The 20,198-nt window shown below is 36.6% G+C and overlaps 3 protein-coding genes across 4 annotated transcripts; 1 reads left to right on the top strand and 2 right to left on the bottom strand.

Moving 5' to 3' along the window:
- Positions 1–1,055: 1,055 nt before the first annotated feature.
- Positions 1,056–7,899, bottom strand: LOC107681865 (serine/threonine-protein kinase TAO3-like; the record flags this gene model as incomplete). Its single annotated transcript, XM_016478232.1, has 8 exons — positions 1,056–1,795; positions 1,931–2,113; positions 2,948–3,160; positions 3,308–3,547; positions 4,287–4,490; positions 4,710–4,838; positions 5,498–5,734; positions 7,609–7,899. Coding segments are annotated over 8 exons (1,659 nt in total), but the record flags the coding sequence as incomplete, so codon positions are not given.
- Positions 7,900–10,212: 2,313 nt separating this feature from the next.
- m17 (IL-6 subfamily cytokine M17) lies at positions 10,213–11,861 on the top strand. Its single transcript, XM_016478195.1, has 3 exons — positions 10,213–10,284; positions 10,628–10,779; positions 11,322–11,861. The coding sequence occupies exons 1-3, from the start codon at positions 10,227–10,229 to the stop codon at positions 11,778–11,780; spliced, it is 669 nt and encodes a 222-aa protein (XP_016333681.1). The 5' UTR covers positions 10,213–10,226; the 3' UTR covers positions 11,781–11,861.
- A 2,166-nt stretch (positions 11,862–14,027) lies between these two features.
- On the bottom strand, positions 14,028–19,422 carry tescb (tescalcin b). Of its 2 annotated transcripts, none has more exons than XM_016478193.1 (9): positions 19,191–19,422; positions 17,853–17,922; positions 17,495–17,575; positions 16,673–16,812; positions 16,485–16,546; positions 16,248–16,355; positions 15,859–15,906; positions 15,557–15,646; positions 14,028–14,213 (listed from the first exon to the last, which is right to left on the bottom strand). In XM_016478193.1, the coding sequence occupies exons 1-8, from the start codon at positions 19,252–19,254 to the stop codon at positions 15,557–15,559; spliced, it is 663 nt and encodes a 220-aa protein (XP_016333679.1). In that variant the 5' UTR covers positions 19,255–19,422; the 3' UTR covers positions 14,028–14,213. The 2 variants fall into 2 exon arrangements, with proteins under 2 accessions (XP_016333679.1, XP_016333680.1); XM_016478194.1 differs by having other exon boundaries at positions 15,548–15,646.
- Between the last annotated feature and the right edge of the window lie 776 nt (positions 19,423–20,198).

The following is a 20,198-nucleotide window of genomic DNA, read 5'->3' on the forward strand; positions in this document are numbered from 1 at the left end:
AAATAAATAAATAGTCTTGGCATCAGTCTGTAACTTTTTCTCAATGTATCTCAGCATGGCGTCAGCCGATCAAAACGTCATTGTTTATTTGTTAAAACATCACGGCAGTTTAAACAATGGCTTTGTTGGGGAAGAGGCCCTAAATGACAGTAACAGGAAACCATCCCGATATATCCCGATGATAAAACATTTTGAGACACTCATGAATAATGAGGTTAAAAGTCAGAGTTTATAAAAGATAGTAGTTGGTCAGGCCCAAAGTATGTTTTATTACACACCACAAATCTGCCTATAAAGTACATGTTGTTGTGAAATAAAAATCAAACTGAACCCTTTCTACTAGTTACTGGAGTGGTGTCTTTCTTAAATGACAGCAAGCCATGAACTCTGTTACACAGAGGTGTTCGCATTATAGCTCCACCAAACATGTAGGCTGTCACACGATGCACGAGAATATAAGTTGCTTTCTAGTTTACTTACAAAAATAAGTTTGCATTCCTCTGCCTTCATTGAACAAGAGTTCCATAGATCTTTGTTGGCAATGATTGATCGATACATATGTAAACCCTATTTAGGTTATCATATACAAATATTTATATAAAATTTGTACAACACAAATTGCAACATTTTCCCTGTACAAGAGCAGTGATAAGTCCACATTGAATGAATCACAATTCAACAAATTGTGCAAAATAAGGAAAACAAAAACATTCATCAACATAACTTAAAGGCATTTGGCAATTTGGCGGGTGTTTATATCAAAGATAAAGCTTATGTTCAGTATCAATAGCCATGAAAACAAAACTGCTATGACCACTTTTATTTGTACACGGCTAAAATCTCTGACAGATTCATGCTCCACTTCACAACCTGAATTTGTCTTTTAAAGTGCATGCAATAATACCAGTAACTCTGACAGAACTGATTCAATGTAATAAATCCACATCCTGATCAAACTAATGCCAATTCATTTAGGATACTGAAGAATGAATACATTTTTTGTTTTTTTGTTCTTTTTGTCCTTTTTCTAAGTAAAAAGAAATAAAGAGTGGGTTCCACAATATGAAATTAATTAAATGCTCTTAATGTATTCACCATATTTTAAAATCAGACACTGCTTCAAAATCTGCTTCTGCGTAAAGTTTTCATCAACAGTTGTCACATTCTCTGCGATACATACAAAACAGCTAATAGCCACGGTGAAGACGCAGGACACATTCTACAGTCGCAATGTCCTTTGATGACGCCAAAGGCATTTCACACTTCATATCCACCTTACATGATGGCATCATACTTAACATATCAAAGTGCTTTCTTGTACTAAAATATCCTGAATTAACTAATTTAATACCAAAAGTGGGACAATGGCATGGAGAAAAGGTCAGTTTGTCTAGATATTTCTTCTTGGTTTGTGAGCTCGGTTATGCATCACCAAACCACTTTTGTGTCTGTGGCTGTTTAGTTTCTCCTCTCAGAATCTCAGAGAAGTTCTCACAGCCGATACGAGTTGTAAGATATTGATCCGGCATTGTCACTGTTTGGGTGATCTTGGTAAATCCAATAATCAGGGACAGTGCAGGCACAATGTGTCCAAGGACATCAGTGTTGAACAGTCCCTTTGACCTCTGCTGGATCATCTGTCCTCATCCTTGGGAAAGTCAAATGAGGCCAAGCTTCCGAATCCTAGCCGCGCGCTCTCCATATCAAACATATCCAGTTCTCGCTCCTGACGCTCAAATAAATGCTTGATTTTTTCAGTTCGTTCCTTATGAAGTGAGGCCAGCTCTTCTTCAATCTGTGGGCAGAGGTGTGGACAGACTGTTTACTAGGCATTTCAGGTATGATTTATTTATTTGACCAGTTATGGGCAAACCTATCCTATGAATTACAGAGGTACATTTACTGTAAAAAAATAAATAAAACAGCTCACCTTCTGTTCCAAGTGAGCCCGGCGCAAGGACGCCTTCTGTTCCAACTTCTGCACCTCACGCTCATGTTGGGCCTCCATCTGCGCCTTCGTTTTGTTCTGGTAGGCATCGAGGAGCTCCATCTCCTGATGCAGCTGCTGCCTTAAAGCCTGACATTCAGCCTCCTGCTCTTCATCTAAACGTAACTGAGAGAATTTCATGCTGCAGTTATTTTCTCAAACACTGATGGGGTTTATTGCATTAAAAAAATAATTTTCATTACTTGAAATAAAATAAACATTAACTGAAATAAAATTGTTAAAAACTTTTTTTCAGCTAGAGTACTATAATAACTAAAACTAAATAAATTAAACCTTAAAAATGCAACAAAATTACTAAAACATTAACTAAAATTGAAATGTAAACAGAAAATATAGAAATAAAGTCAAATTTAAAATAACAATAAAAACTGTAATAGTATATCTTATATTGTATTGAGTGATGAGTCATCTTGTATAGTAGTCAGTAGTGAATAAAAACAATATTGCAGATATAACAATATAACATGCAATATAACACTTAACAATAAGATCAGTTTTGGGACCAAATATCCCCACAAGGATAGTAATACCAGTAAATTTTGACCTTGTGGGGACATTTTTTAGGTCCCTATGAGGAAACAAGCTTATAAATCACACAGAATTAAGCTTTTTGAAAAACTAAAAATATAGAAAGTTTCCTGTAAGGGGTGTAGATTTAGGTGTAGAGTTGGTGTTGGGCGATAGAAAATACAGTTTGTACAGTTTAAAACCCATTACGCCTATGGAATGTCCCCATAAAACATGGAAACACAACGTTTGTGTGTGTGTGTGTGTGTGTGTGTGTAAACCCTAAACTAACTTACTCAGTGAGTACTGTATGTTACAACACATTTATCAGGCGAAGGGTCTAAGATTCAGGTTGATAACCTAAGATACAAGTACAAAATGTGTGGTTTCACCATTAAAGGGTTGTTTTCCTCTGGTGACTGTGTACTTTACCGATTGAGAGGCCATCATCTCATTAATGCTTTGCTCATATTGTTCTGCCAGCTGTGCGAGCTTGCGGGTCTGTTCCTCCTTCAGAGACTTCAGGATGGCTTTGTGGTCACTCTTCGGGGAGATCTCCAGCTGATGGTTCCTCAGAGCTTTGTACTGCTTGTTTTGCACCTTACACGTATCTTGGAATTGCTTTTTGATCTGCATTTCCAATGTCTGTAATGAGAGGAGATTAATGCATCATACAAAGGCTAAATACAATTATGCTTTTGGCTTTTCTATTGTTATCTCTCTTCCGTGTCCATTTTCTTTCCTTTATATTTTTTGTTAGTTCTACCTATCATTACATTTTGTGCAGTTTACCTTAAGGTTCCTGGGCTGCTGTCGGCGTTCCAGTGCATGCTTCCTGTGTAGCTCCCTCTGGCGTCGACTGTTGTACTCCTCCTGGTTCTCCAACTCAGTTTGATGCTGGTGGCGCATCAGCTCAAAGTGTAGCCTTTGTAAGGTTTGTAGTTGCCGCTGTTCCAGCTCTTGGGTGGACTCATCCTGCCTGATCATCAATGCATGCTCCATTTCTTTTTGTGTCTTCTTCTTGTTAAGCTCCTTTAACACAAAGAGCAAGTCATTAATGATTAATATTTAAACAGTTTGTACAACACCAAAAAAGGATAAGGTTTTTAAAAAGAACTTTGTGTCTTAGTTAGGTTTTTTTGTGATTTTGTAAATAGACTCGAAATAGCAGAAGATACTGTGATCAACACCATATTTCACTATATATATTATATACACACACTACTGTACCTTTCAACAGTTTGGAGTCAGTAAGATTTTGAAAGAAATTAATACTTTTGTTCAGCAAGGATGCATTAAATTACTTCAAAGTAACAGTAAAGACTTTAACATTGTCACAAAAGATTTGTTTGTTTATGAATCCTGAGAAAATATTCCACAAAAACATAGATCCACAAACATTTGAAGCAGCACAACTGTTTTCAATATTCATAATAATAAGAAATGTTACTTAAGCACCAAATGAGCATATTAGAATGATTTCTGAAGGATCATGTGACACCGAAGACTGGAGCAATGGCTGCTGAAAATTCAGCCTTGCCACCACAGGAATCAATTACATTTGAAATATATTAAAATAGAAAACTGTTCTTTTCAAATAACATGAATACAAATAACATACACCCAAACCTTTGAACGGACGTATATATGTATATTTTTCTTCAAACAATAACCTGAATATCAGTCAGATGTCTAAATGAAACCTCAAAATTCACAAGAACAAAACAATGTGCTTGAGACATTCTTTGTTGTGACTCATATTATTTCTTGCCTCCCGCATTTGCTCCTGTTCAAACTCGTGCTTCTTGATAAGGCTTCTTCTTTTTAGAGCACGGCAGCTCCTTTCGTAAACCAGTCTTTGCTGGTTCAACAGCTGGGCCTCCTCCTCAGCCTGGGAGCGCTGCATTGTTTCCTTATGCCGAGACAAGTGCTCCTGTTTCTCCTCTTTTGGTGTATCGGAGTCTTCATTCATTTCCTATTGTATGTAGAACAAATTAGATTATTTTTACTGCAAAAATAGAATATAGCCATTTATAGGTAATATGAAACAATTAGTCTGATGTTGTTAAGGGCCCTGTGACAACGAAGGCCCACTAAAAATTCTCATTGGGCCCTGAAGAGTGGGGCCCCTACATAAAAAGGTGTCCTGGGTTTGTACTGTGTTCTGTGAATTAATTGACTGTCCTGATCTCACCTCTTTCATTCTTTCTCTGAATAGTCTGTACTGCTTTTTCTGTGTGTCCAAGAAGGTGGTCAGTTCCTTCTTCTGCTGGACCAAGATCTGTTGCTGGATTCTTTTTTCTTCAGCTGCCGATGCTTTCATCTTTTGTGAGACAAAAGAAATAACATCTGGTTTTGCAGTGTTAACCACTTACAAATTAATCATCTAGGCCCAAAGGAGGATAAGTATCACAAAATTTCACTGTGGTCAGCTATGCATTAGTAAACTGACATTATTTTGTCATCACAGTGATTTGAGTCATTTCATTAAAATCCACTTATCATTCTAACGCTACTTGTGAAAATCTGTATTTATTTTAGTTATTACAAATTATGAAAATGCATTTGAACTGCAGAACTTCTTTCATCTTTTGTTTAAATCACAGCAGTGCTCAAGCTGCACAGGTTTGTGTAAACCTTATGTTCATGTTCTCCAACAAGATTTGAGACGGAAGCAAGAACATCTGACTGCCTGTACAAAGGAGTTCATGTGATTAATGTCACAAATGTTCTTGTTTGATAATACTAAATACTGGAAACAGTTAAATATTTCATAAAAACTTTCATTCATAAAAACATTTGTCAAAATGTTAAAATGTTAAAACTTTCTGTTTATTTCCAAGTTGAAATTAGATTTTTAATGTGGTCTTCAGCCTCTGGACCCCATGGCTTGTTCACTATATCGACTTGCAGACAAAAATGTGACATCTTTTAAACTTTTTTTATGACCCTGTCCACAAAGTGTAAAGTAGGAGCACACACCTCCTTGTCCAGTTGTGCAGCTTGCTTCTTGGCCAGCCGCTCCAATTCAATGTAGGTGTTATTGGCCTGGGTCTCCACTTCCTTCTGCAGCCGGAGCTTGTGCTCATCCATCTCGGCCTTTAGCCTGTTCTCCAGGGCGATCAGCTGCTTCTGGTGCTGCCGCTGCATGCGCTTATACCCTGACATCTGCTCGCGCCGCACAACTTCCTGCTCATGCTCCTGGATCTGCTCACTGACCTGCAAACACACAGTGTGTTGGGGGGGGGGGGTCAAAGGTCAGGTAAGGCAAGCAAGAAAATTAAAGTTTATTTTCTCTTTTCGTCTTTTAAACCATGAGATGTAAGATCTTTAGATAACTGTAAGTTAAAAGTTTACTTTAATCTTAAAATGACCATTTCCATAAAGTAAGTGACTTTCTTGTCATTTCTCTAAAATTATGATTTATTCAGAATTTTCAAAATGTACAAATATGTAACCAGATATATATTATTATATAATCAATAAAAATGAGTGTATTATGTATATAATGATCTGCATTGTTTGATATATTAGACCTTTAAGGTTTCTATAAAATATTTTCAGTTTCTATAGTTTTTTGAAAATGTTTTTTTGTTCACAACTAACATGATGTTACAGAATGGATCAATTAAAAAAAAAATCTCCATGTTTTTATGAAATATCCATGTATAAAACTTTGGACATTGGACAACAGGCGCTATTGAATACTAAAGCAATAAGCCCCAAGAAGCCGGGTTTACAGTGAATTTATAAAGGCTAAGGGGCGTTGTTAGGCACGACGCGAAGCGGAACCCCCTTAGCTGTTATAAATTCACTGTAAACCACGGCTTCACGGGGCTTATTGCTTTTATTGCTTTTATAACCACGGCTTCACGGGGCTTATTGCTTTTATAAAATGATTATTCCATATACGTAGTAAGATTTCACAAAATAAAACAGAGCAAATAAAGTGTAATCATATTAATAAAAACATTATTCTTCCGCCAAACAATGTAGTTCCTCAGAATCAGTTGTGGTTGCAATAAAGTGGTTGCCAAGCAACACACAGATGTAAACAAAGGTGTATGTTTGTAGAGTAATTTACAACAGCTTCGAACGTGGCTCATCCAATCAGAATCAAGGACCAGAACTATCCGTTTTATAAATGAAAAGTTATGCATAATGTGCTTATCAATATCAAAATATTAGGTTAAAATTGATATGCATGCATAAAGAAAAGTAAATAATACATTGTGATTTCCCTGTTTGGTGTTTCACTATAATCATATTAGAATTATGATTGGTTCATTATAAATGATCCTGTGGTGTGGCAAATTAATTTAGAAATTAAAAATATTCATTTAATATGAGATCATAAAAACTGCTTGCATACAGATTTTCAAAAAAATAAATAAAATAGTAAAATCATTTAAGATGTTAAATTTCAGCACATGTCAGCTAGATATTATGAAGCCTGCCTTATACATTTCATTGAGCAAAACAGGTATTAAACATCAACAGAGGCCGTGTCAGGGTAGATCTCACAAATGGGGAAGACCTCGTTATTTTTACCACAGGCATCTATTTTGCCTTTTACTATTAGCATTTAGCTTCATTTCATTTTACATTGAAGAAAAATATAATTTCATAGCTAATCAGCTTCATCTTGATGGGTTGAACACACTGTGCCTGAGTTAAATATAATGGCTATAATAGTGGTACTGACTGAATCAAAATGCAAATATGAAAGCACATATGCTGTTTTTAATGATGAACTGATACTCTCTCACTCTATATATGTGTGTGAAAAACGTCTGACTTAGTTTGCATTCTACAAAGGATCTATATATGTTTAGAGAGAGAGAAAACACTGTACATCATGTACAGCTCCAGAAAAGAGCTCCGAATCCCAGCAAAATTAACATCTTTACTACAACAAAAATTAAGCGTAAAATAAGCCTGCGCCCCAGAGACAGAAAGACATGGGGGGGTGGGGGCTTATTAACGGGATGTGGTTGCCATGGCTACTGATGTGAGGTTGAGTGGATGACCATGGCAGGCCTGCATTTCTTATGCAAAAACGGCGAGCGGAAGAGGAGAGATAGGCTGCCTACCAAAGATGCTGGTGTGAGGATGGCAAAGCGTTGGCGGATGCGGATGCTGCTGCTGCGACGATGGCGAGCCCGGCTCTTGTGAAAAGAAGAAGGCCGCAGCTCTGGCCTGATGTCCCTGTCTCCAGCCTCATCCCTCACGCAAGCATGCTTCTGCAGGGGGGAGGAAAAGACGAAGTGAGTGGGGGTGGGCGCTAACCGAGCGCCCTGCTGCTGCTGATGCTGAGGATGAGGATGATGCCGCTGCGTCTCCCTGCTGCCCGCATACAGCCTGCTGCTTCCAGCGCATCCTCTTCAGCCTTCATCTGTTACTGGCGTGTGTCGCTTACGGGCATCGCGATGGATGACGCTCGGTACGGCGAGAGAGGGAGTCCGGAGCCTCTCTTCAGACTAGCGGCTGCACTTCCTGAGAGGAAGGAGGAGGAGGAGGAAGCAAACAGATCCGGTGGGATAGAGTGAGTTACGCAATGCCTACCACTAGCAATCTGCGGAAAGAACGTGTGCGCATCTTAAACTTTTAACGTTTCCAACGCTACGCCCTATAAAGTGCACTTGGTGATTTTTGTGCTAATTTAAAAAAGTTTTACACGTAAAGAAAACAATAGTAGGCTACCTTTGAGAATTGTGATGCACTCATAATTAGTGTATTTTCTGTCTTCTGGAAGCTAGGCTATTTTACACACATAGGCTATAATACTAAAATATAATATAACCTCTCATTTACATTTCATTCATACATTTAATACTTTTTTTCATTCATATATTTTATACTATACTGTAAATTTCAGCAAATTGTCTCAATTAACACACAATTAGAACTACCTAAACTTTAATGGTTGCACTTTTAAACACACATATCGATAACATGTCAACTGTTGTTATGTTTTTACAGTTCTTACACAATATCAAGATTCCCCTCATTGAATAGTAAGAGAGCTATATGCTCCCTTGTTACAAATTATCATTATTCTTAGCTCCGTTGCAACAAGGTCAGATTCTACATAATTTTTTGAGGTGAAAAGCCTAAATAGGTAATTATGAGAAATACTTGAAAGAGACTGGGGGATTTCCTAAGACTGTCAAATAAAGCATTTCCTGTGTGGTTTAGAGGTTAAGAAAAATTTTAGTTTTTTATCTTTTTTGTCCCTAATAAAAAAGCAAACCTGTCTGCACGAATACTGCTGAATTTACACAGTCTCACTTCCAAAGAGTTGGCTGGAGTTGATTAGAAGGGGAGTTCATTAGAAGGGGGGTGTCTTGATAGAAAGTGGCCCTATACTGTTCTCAAGACTGGGCTGCCACACCCACATCCAAACCCCAGGATGTTAAAACAACAATACCAATACAGGGGAAAGTGACCACAGTCAGCATAACAGGGCAAATCCAACACTTCCAGTTTCTCCTCTGCACGACACTTTACCTATAGTGCATGTTTGTTTTTGTTTTTTTTTGTTTTTTTGTTTTTTTGTAAGAATTGTGGAAAGTACCAGGTACTGAACTACAATTACCTGTGTTTTGCTGAGAAGACACTGATTTCCCCTGTGACTTACCACATCAGTGTCACACTTATGCAGAAACAACAGACTTCTTACCCAAGAAATTACATTTATTTGCCTAAGCAGCATAAGAATATATTTTTACAGATGTGGCTGTGAGGATCAGCCTTTAATTGGGGGACTATTGTAAATTTGTGCAAGTTCTAAACTTATGGCTCTAGGGATTCCCTTGTAGGCCTGAGTCATAAAGATTCAAAATAAAGCTTAGCTCAGTTAACATCAGATGCATGTTTTTGTCCACTTTAGTCATTCTGCATGCTACAAAAATGCAATTGCATCACACAAAAGTTGAATAAAAGTGACAGCAAATCAAAGCACAGCAAAGTCTTTGTCATCTTCCTTCCTGGTCTGAACTTCATAGGTGGCTGAAATTCCCAACTTTGTGCTTTTACGTCAAAAGATCGAAAGGTATCAGTGAAAATCTAGTGTTGAGAAACTACCTTCCTATTACAAGACCACTTCCTGTTGAACCAACAGGCATAGAGTTCAGATCAAGGGTGGATGAGCGCTGTGCTGGATGGTGGTTCCTTTTCTAATTTTTGTTTTTTTTGGCATGGTTTTGACAGATTTAGAGCAATGTTATTGACTGAACACGATGATAAACACAATGTAATGTCAGAAAAGACTGATCTCAAAATCCATACAATTGCATACAAATGTTAATAAATAAAAGTATTCTGCTTATTTAGTGTTATCCCAAATACACGTAGCATTGTGCAACATAAAAATCTTTTTAAGATATGAGAGGTAAGAGTAAAATCTCATGACATTAAATGTAAATTAGCTATGACAAACAGACATGATTGCTCAACCTATCCAGACTCTGCATCACGTAAGGAGATACAGCCACACAAAAACTGGGTGGCAACTAAAGAAGGAGGGAACATTACACATAGTACATGTGATAATGAAGACGCAAAAAGAAAAAAAATTCTGGGAACTCTTGTTGCCTCAGAAAGCTGGCCGCGTCATTTCCTTCCAATGACAAATGTGTGGTTTCAGTCTTTAAAAACTTTTTCAGAGTTGTGATCATGACCAGTTTGAAACTTTGTCTGTGAACGGAGAATGAATTGTCATGTTAGGAACATGGTCTGCCTATCTCAGAGATCACAAGCAAAATTCAGTAAGTATTACATCCACACTGCACACATAACAATATGCTTACAGGCATGCTTAACAATGGTCAGACATGGAACATTGTTAATGCTGTGATTTGATTAATAACCCAGTTACAATATACATAAACAAAACATGCATATTTGTTAAAGTATGTTGCATGTGATCTCTTTACATGTATACTGATTATATATATGTGCACTCATAAGATGGACATCTGGTCATTCTGACAGCAGTGAATGTGAAGCTAAAGATCTACTACTGCATCTGTTAAAGGGTCAACATAAAAAAAGGAATATGTTTTGCATTTAAGACGCAGTTAATTACAATTTTTTTTTTTAATTATTCAGGAATAATCCTCCCTATCCTCATCTTGATTGCTGTTGAGTTAGTGCATCCAACAATGTCATGCAAGAATGAGAACTGCAGCCAGCTTCTTCACCGTAGTCTGAAGCTCACTAGGTTGATGAGCAAAAGGACAGCAGAGCTCTTAGAAACATATGTAAGTACTCTCTTTCTATAGTTACTTTTTTGAAAGTATAATTGTTAACCTTGCAAAGGACGTTTACGTCAGTGGTCCTAAATCAGTTGTGATTGGTACAACAAAGAAGAGATGCTCTGACAATGTGAGCCTAATATGGTCAACAGTTGCTTGTGTGGATTCCACATACAGTGAGGTGATTCCTTCCATTGACAAAACTGGGCTGTTTTGAGAGTGGGTGGGAATATGTGGGAACTGTAAATTTAGCTCTTTGACAGTATATACTGTACATGAATAGACATCAAATGTGGAAATGACTCTTTCAGATGAATAGTTAAATATGGGTTATGCAAAAGACAGTCATGACACTGAATAGGGCTATGGTGTCACAGAGTGGGTTTATTTTCAAGAATCAGTTTCTGTCTAGGCCACTGGTTCTTAACCAGGCCCACTAGGGGGCCTCAAGATGACTTTAAAAGATTCATCATAAGACAAAACAACTAAAATCAAGATCGATTGATAAGAACCAGGGTTCTTATAGACTCTTGTCTCCTCTCATTCAGAAAGCCAGTCAAGGAGATTCTGCAGACCTGATCTGTGATATGCAAATGGACAATGTTCCAGTATCAACCATCTCTGGCCAGACCATGTCGGAGCGCATCTTGAGTGTTTATACCCACCTGAAAGAGTTTCTTCCGCACATGAAGACAGTGATGGAGCAGCAGAAAGACTTAAATCCTCCAACAAACCCTGTGGTGGAGGGGCTTCACAGTATGATTACACATGTTCGCCACATTGCTCTGAGGGTGAACTGTATCTTACAAATCCTGCAGCCAAATATACCCATTCCTGAGCCAGCTGAAAGGCCAACAGGAATTCCCCCTGCGCAAAATATTTTCCAGCAGAAAGCCTATGGATGCATTGTTCTGTCTCGGCTTCAGGAGCTCCTTAGTCAAGCAGTTCAAGAACAGAAGTCTCTTAAGGGGAAAATGTGCAGAAAGAGGACCAAAAATGGTTCTTGATGAACTCTGTTCTGTGGCATAAAACAATATTGACGTAATTTATTAATATTTATTTTTGTACATCTATAACTGTTGAAGAGATGCCCAGAGTATGTTTTTGTTGATATATTTATTAATATAATTTATTTTTGTCCTAACTGTCATATCCATATATTGTATGTGGACAAAAAGTTATACAAATTGTTTTTTTTTTTTTCACATGGACAAGAGTGGATAATGTTATTTGGCTGTCATAGACTGTTGTGGTTCCTTGAATTATTTGACAGTAAAAATATTTTAATTTGATTTAGTTATAGAGCAACAGCTGTCAACAAAACTCTATACAGTATGACTACATGTGTTGCTTTTTGCCCTGCAAGAAAGAAGGCTCAAAACCACTCTAGTTACTCAGGATTTCCTAACAACACTCTATGATGTTATATATGTCGTCACAGGCAATTGTTTTGATTACAAAGAAATTTGCAGTGATGAACTGTGATGTCACACGTTAGCCATATTGGCTTTTGTGGTCAATGCTAACGTCTATAGCATGACCTGAATAATCTAGTAAAATGTATATGTCTGAGACATCGCCTTCAGTTGAGACCATTTTAGAAGACAGGAAGTGCAAGAGACTGATATCAGCCCATAATGACGCATTCATTTCACCACATCAGAAAGGGGAAAAAAACTGGCTAGCCGTCTCCCCTGTCACAAGGTATGAGTGTGTGTTTGTGTCCACGTGTCCATGTGAGTGAATCTCAAGCCATTCCCCTTATAATTAACAGACTGTGGTCTGTACATTTCATGAATGCTTTCTGTGAATGTCATGATCATGAATGTATGTATATATTTTGATACTTATTTATATGAACCCAGTATGTACAGTATGTCATGATGTAAATTACTTTGCATTCCTACCTTCAAAATAAACGAAACAAAAAGAAACTTCTGTTCTTGTTCTTACACTGTGTACAAATGTCGCAAAGTTGCACACATGGACATTCAAAAGTGCTTCTTCCTTTCTTTCCATTTAGTATATTGCTGACACTTTAAATAACAACAAAATCATAGTGCAAACAGTCATATTATATCACAATAGTAATATCATAGCGCCAAATCACACCAAACAACATGCAAAACTACATAACCACTAAGGACACATGGTATCAATAATTAATGGTAAATGTTTTGTCTGATTTATTAATTAGATGTTGTGAGTGGGTGATTTCAGTAAAAAAAAAAATTGCCATCTCAGGCACTTTGCCCTAGTCACACGCTTCTGTGGAAATAGAAGTAGGAAGATTCATTATAGGTCAAGTTGTGCATGGCAACGTTTTTCAGGAAAAACAGGGACAAGAAAAAAAAATGCTTTATCAGCACAAAAAGAAAAAAAGTGTCAATGAATGCTGCAGAAATTTCATTAATGCAAGCCAAAAAAAGTTGAAAATAATGGAGAAAAAAAGGAAAAACAAATGGGGAAAAAAGAAGAAGAAAAAATCTAAACTGTACATAATGTAAACCACTGGGAGACCAAAGACGATTGTCATTCACTATATTGTTTTAATAAAAAGCTATTTAATATAAAGATTTTTATTATAAAGTATTTTTCAAATGACCATTTTAAAGGGGTCATATGACATTGCTAAAAAATAACATTATTTATGAAATGTGTTTATGCAGTTTAAGGTTCAATAAACACATTATTTTCCACATACTGTACATTATTATTTCTCCTCTATGACCCGCCTTTCTGAAACATGTCGATTAACGTACTTACAGGCTGTGAGTCAGCATTATTTGTCGGAACACTGGCATTGTAGGCCACTCTCACAGGATCAGGAAACAGTCCTCCGTAAAATGCGCTGCACACATCTGAATATTTGGTTTGAACTGTTTTGGAACAGTGTCGTAAATACAACTTAATGTTGTGGAACACTCTAGCCTACAAGCCTCAGAAGATCTGGACTAGGAAGGACGTAGACTCACTAAGATGCATTCTTCTGTTTGGGAAGCAACCTTTATTCAGAGACCATAAAAATACAAGTGTTCTGTGCATACCAAAAACAATGCACAGTGCAAATGAGACAGATCGACAGTGTCTACACTGATAAGTTTAGTCTGGGCTGTCCTGCCTTCTTACTAATCATGCAGATCCACCAAACTCTTACATTACATAATCCAGAGAGTTTTTTCCACTAGTTGTAAGCCTAATGGCAGGAGTTTTTAAACCTCTTTAATCAGCACATTGCTCATAATGATCTCTAGCAGCTGAATGGCCCTGGAAACATCTGTCCTGAAGCTGCAAAACATCTGTAGCAAACAACCCTGGTGATGTTTGATATGAGACACTGCATCAAACTTCCTGATGTCTGAAAAGCTGATTTCTGTAGAAGCACAGATGGGGGTTTTGTAGCGGTGCCTGCTTACTAGCAAACCAAGGGAGTGGCACGTCTTTTCATGAAACAGACAAAAGAGGGTAGTGGGTCACAGTTCTTCAGAGGCAGCTTGTGGTGGGGAAGACCCCCTAAGCAAATAACATACAATCAAAACAGGTGCTTGTGTGAGAACTTCTTTCCTGTCTAGTGCTGGCAACCTCACTTGACACTTTCACATGAAATATGAAAGTGATCATCGTCTTTTTACCGTCAAATACTGAAGAGATCTGAGAAATGCTTTGAATTGTCAGGGGGAAAAAACAGCAGTGCATTACAAAAAGTCTTCAGTGTTGCAAGATACAGTTTTATTGTGGTAAATGCAAGTTGCAAGTTGATTCAATACACAGTGGGTGCATATACAGTCTTTTTTCCCCTTTTTAAGGTTAACAAAAGAAACATGAATTCATTTCTTCATTTTGAGACATTTTTGCACTTTCACAGAGTAAATGCCAGTTTCATTTTTGCAAATAAAATGCTCTACACAGTTTTTTTCTACTGTTTAACCTACATCAGTACAATTCATGCGCTATTTATAACTACTAAGCACAACTTCAGCTCTATGTCTCAGAGTTTGTTGTCATTGAACTATACGTGGCTGCTGATATTGATTAAAGGTCTTTGGTGTCCACTAGCAGTTACAGATTACCATTGTCATAATGTCATTAATTGTTTTACAATATTTTGTATTGTTTGTAATGTAATGTTTGTTGATACACTTCTAATTGCCCTTGCAAGAACATGCTGAAACATGCTTATTGGTTGTACTTGGTTGTTAAACAAAGCTGTGACATTAGCGATATCTACTGGTTGACAGGAGTAACTGCAGTTCTTTTTTTGAGACTGGATTCAAGTATTGTTTTAATTTATTAGAATTGCACATAAAAAAGCACACAAAATATTGTTATATCACAGTGTTAATAATATGATTGCTCTATTCAGGATTATTATTTCAGTTAAAATATATTATGATTGCATTTGGTTATAAGCATACAACTTTTTTGTGGTATAGTAGGGTATATAGGTTATTTTAGAACAAAGAGATATTTTAGAATAATAGGTTATTTTAGAATAAAGAGGTAATAAAAATAATTACAAAAAAAATAAGTAAAATGAATAAATTAATCCATGCCTGCATAGTTTTAATTTTATCGTACCATAATTATGTAATATGTGCATGCAAAGCAAGGAGTTTCAGATATCAATACACACTTTTCTTATTGATTTTCAACCTTTGTAAAATACACACTCTGAGCATCCTACAAATAGTTCATAGAACTAGAGATCTATCCAAACTATTCTAAACCAGCCTCATCTAATAAAGTGGTTATTTTACCGGAAAATATACATTACCGGCAGTACCTAGACACAACGCTGCTTGCACAAAACAGTTGTGTCCATGTTTAAGAAGCGAATGTGCATTCTCGTCTCAATTTCAGTTCCTTTAAGAATCTGTTGAGCAGGAAACCAAGAAAGAGAGTGAAGGCAGGTTATATCAGTAAGGCAAGTCTTACGTGATCAAATTCTACAACGTCTTATGTTTACACATGTTGTATGTAATAATGTTTAAAGCAATGCAAAACAGAATATTTGCCTTAAAAAAAATTGCCAAATGCTAAATTAGACCATATGGCTTGAGCATATAAATGGACAAACTGACAAACCTTCAAAAAATGCTCAAATGTTATTCCTTCATAGAACTCATCAGGTGCCTGAAAAAAACAAACAAGCAAACAGACAAGACAAATTAGCAAGAGTGTGTGTGTGTACTTGTTTATGCTACATTGTGGGGACCAAATGTGAAATGTGAATGAATTTCTCTAATTCTTAAAATACAAAAAGGTGAAACGTAGAGCACCCCAGGGCACTCACTTAACAAAAAAAAGCGCTTTATGTGGCACCATTTACATGAGCTGTTTTTATTATTATTTTACTGAACTCAAAAATATGAAAACATCTTATACATTCAGATTACAACTTTAGAGATATATTGATATAATATTGATATATTGTCTCCATGCAATGTTGGTGATCTAACCTCTAAATAACATACCATGGGACCTACTGAGATACTGGCAACCTCCAGCATTGCAGCATCTGCAATGCCCTTAGTTGTCTCTCTTCCAAGAGCTCCACTACGGGACAACAACTCCTCTACAACCTAGAGAAGAGAGACCACAACACTGCTGATAATCTGTGAAGATAATCATGAACTACCCACATGTACACACATTTTAGAAATGATTTACTCAGATGGATTTAATTAAACAAAAAATTGGTAATTTCTTACATGTCTGTATTCCTCCAGTGTTATGGTTCCATCATTGTCGGTGTCATGCATGTTGAACAAGACTATTAAGAAAGAGACAGTACTTTATCAATTCTGTTGTGACTTTATGGCTCAGTTGACTGGTATTTTATCTCCAAGTATCCTAGTTTCCAGAGAATGTTTTGAATTTCATTTCTGCATGCCCTTACAGCGCAGTTTGGCTCTTCTCATTTCTTCTCTCTGCTCCTCTGTGATACGATGGGCTGGTGCTCTGAAGTACGACATGACGGTAAGGAATTCCTCAAAACCAATTTCTTCCACAGATCCCACACCATCTTTCTGGAAGTTCCTGTGAAGAACAAGTGGGGATAGTAATGTGTTATTGCTCTATATCAACAGCTTTGCTGAGCCCTGAATATTAAACTTCAATATTAATCTTCAGGTTTGTAGTTTTCAGATGATTTTGAACCATGGGAATTGGAAAAAACACGTGCTTAAAAAACTACACAATGTTGTAGCATGCAGATCTACATATTGCAAATGTAAATATTTATTTTCTAAAGAAGACGAAGATTAATTGTTTATTTTTTAAAGAATGTATTCAGTCAGTCTGTTACAATTAGAGATATACTGTAAGTACCATATAAAAATAATATAAAAATTCTTGGGCATGAAAAATTCTTGATAATAATAATATAATAATACATTTTATTTTATATAGCGCTTTAAAATGTTACTTCTCAAAGTCACAGAGCCACAAAAGTCACCTTTCCAAAGATGATAGCCATATAAACAAGGAAAAAAAAACAGTGCAACAAGACTTCCCTTTATTATTAAGGTATTGTTTCACATCTGTTTTGAATGAAGACAGTGCCACTGATATTTGTGATGTTTCTAATGAAACTTCAAAAATGTGACGTAGTATTCAAAGGCAATCTCAAATTCTGAGGCAGTAGGAGATCATTTCGAGCAACACATAACTCTTGTCACTATTAATACCAAACATATACAGAATATAAATAAGCACAAACCTTCTATCGAAGAAAGCTTCTATAATCTGGTACCGAATTGGGTTGCTTTCCAGGTCTTGGATTGTTTTAAGGTCATCTCTCCTTTAAGTGAGAACACAAAACAATTAGGTTTGACAAGTAAATAGCAGGCATTATGGTTTGTACTGTATGTACTGTGTATACTTGTGTATGAATATATGTTGTGTAACCAACCAAACCACCTAGGCAGACACATGAATCAAGCATAACAATAATTATTCTAATAGTCAGTACCAGCAAAACTGGTTTGATTTGATTCTTGAAAGGCATTTTGAACAATTATTCTGTTGCAACACTCTGCAGAATGCTCCCCCACACACAACTACTACTTGCAGATTACCATAATGTTTCCTCGTTTTGGCTGAGCTGCTTAAAACGATTGTGGAGAATTGCGATCTGCTCCAGTGAAACTGAAAGAGAATGAAAATAATGGAGGTGATGACTCACCAGCTGGCACCATGCACTATGTGTGAAGTTAACGCAACTGCTAAAATTTCTTTAAGACACCTCACACACATAGCTGTTGTCTGACTGACTCCTCTAACTGAATTATGAATGATCACATGAGACATGTAGCAACCTTAAAGAGATCAGTCAACCAAAAATACAAAGTTCTGTCATCATTTACTCGCCCTCATTTTGCTCCAAACCCATATGACTTTATTTCTTCTGTAGAGCACAAGAGTGATTTTAGAGACTGATAACATCAGTCATTGTTCACTTACATGGAAGAAGATGAACGCGAGTGGTGATTGAGGAGTCATTAAGGCTGCCAGAAAATATCTCCATCTTTCATATGTGACCCTGGACCACAAAAGCAGTCATAAGTAGCACAAGTATATTTGTAGCAATAGCCAACAATACATTGTATGGGTCAAAATTATCGATTTTTCTTTTATGCCAAAAATCATTAGGATATTAAGTAAAGAGCATGTTCCATGAAGATATTTTGTAAATCTCCTACTGTAAATATATCAAAAATGTATTTATCATTAGTAATATGCATTGCTAAGCACCTCATTTGGACAACTTTAAAGGCGATTTTCTCAATATTTGGATTTTTTTGCACCCTCAGATTCCAGATATTCAAATAGTTGTATCTCGGCCAAATGTTGTCCTATCCTAACAAACTATACATCAATGGACAGCTTATTTATTCAGCTTTCAGATTATGTATAAATATTCAATTTCAAACTGGTTTTGTGGTGCAGGATCACATATGGCTTTGGAACAACATGAGTGTGTAAACAATGAATGGTTGCATTAACATTTTTGGTACACAGTTTGTTGTTTAAGTCCATATTTTGGGTCTGCAGTACAGAGGTATCAAACTAAGCATCCATAACCACTAGTAAAACCAGCATTTGCAAGCATACAGTTTTGTCTTCCTTTGTCCACACAAACAATTATGAATGCTAATAACAAAATATCAACATTAGGTAAGAGTTTTCCAACAGGTAGGCTAAATATTATACTAAATACATATGCAGTACAGTAGATCTGAGCTGTAAATTACACCAGCTCAATGTTTAAGTTGAAAAGAAGATATTTCCGACATGTCACTAAATAATTTATATCACTACACGTTTCCTGTGTAAATGGTGCTGCGTTTGTCAGATATTAAGTAATGGGCTATTAATTACATTAAACATAAACCCTTCGTAATAGTTATACTCACAGCCTGTCTTCTGTGACAGGGTTCGATATTGATGGTCATCCGGCAAAGACTGGAAGCTTCCCATCACTATAGTGATCCTACACCAATAAGCGTGTCTGCGAGTCTGTTCCTCGATCTTCCGGGGGTTTAGGTTTCACTCATACACCACTGTTTGCCTTGCAGAATAAACGCATGCAAATTGCATGGTGCCTTGTTAGAATGAGAACACGTCCCCTGGGTCCTAGCGCCGCTTAAACATCCTCTGCATCAACTGCTGTTTTAAGAATTCACGCCTACTTTGCTAATCCAGTTTCTGATCGTTGATCACGCTCAAACCAGTTATAAAAATATAATCAAATATTGTGTCTAACCAATGAACAATGAAGACTGAAGTGAACGGAGCCATCTCAGCCGCATTCATTCATAATACATGTATGTCACCGTGACAGCAGCAGCAGGCTACAGCTTTCTGGAAAACAGAAATGAATATTTCTGAGAAGGCCACAGAAAAGCAGCCTTAGATAAACGGACGGTATAATAGCAAAGGAAGGAGATATACATATATTGTCACGTCAAATATGCTAAATTATTATTGCCCAGAACAGTTTATATTTATTAGCATTCTCAAAACTTTCCTTGGGAAAACAAATACAAAATCGTACAGTCCTTCACTCTGATGACATTCATTTGTATTCAGCTTCAGGCAGTAACGATAAGCACAAAATTAACCCAGAAACTAGATTAGCTTGACGAAAGCTTTAAAACAAGGAGGAGCATTAAAGAGAGAGAGAGAGAGAGGCCATTAACTAGTTTGTCTAGTTTTCCAGTACAAATATCTAAACATTCTTAAATCAACATGACTTAATAAAATTGACTTAATATTTTAAATCTTGTTTTCTGAAAAAATATATCAATATTTTAGTAAGTTATGCTTAAAACAAGCAAAATAAATAAATCTGCCGGTGGCGTAAGAAAGGAAAAAAAAAAATTACTTTTTTTTTTACCCATTGCATTTTTTTCTCTAGTAAA

This window comes from Sinocyclocheilus anshuiensis, unplaced genomic scaffold (assembly GCF_001515605.1).
Source record: "Sinocyclocheilus anshuiensis isolate Anshui unplaced genomic scaffold, SAMN03320099.WGS_v1.1 scaffold2872, whole genome shotgun sequence".
Lineage (NCBI taxonomy): Eukaryota > Metazoa > Chordata > Actinopteri > Cypriniformes > Cyprinidae > Sinocyclocheilus > Sinocyclocheilus anshuiensis.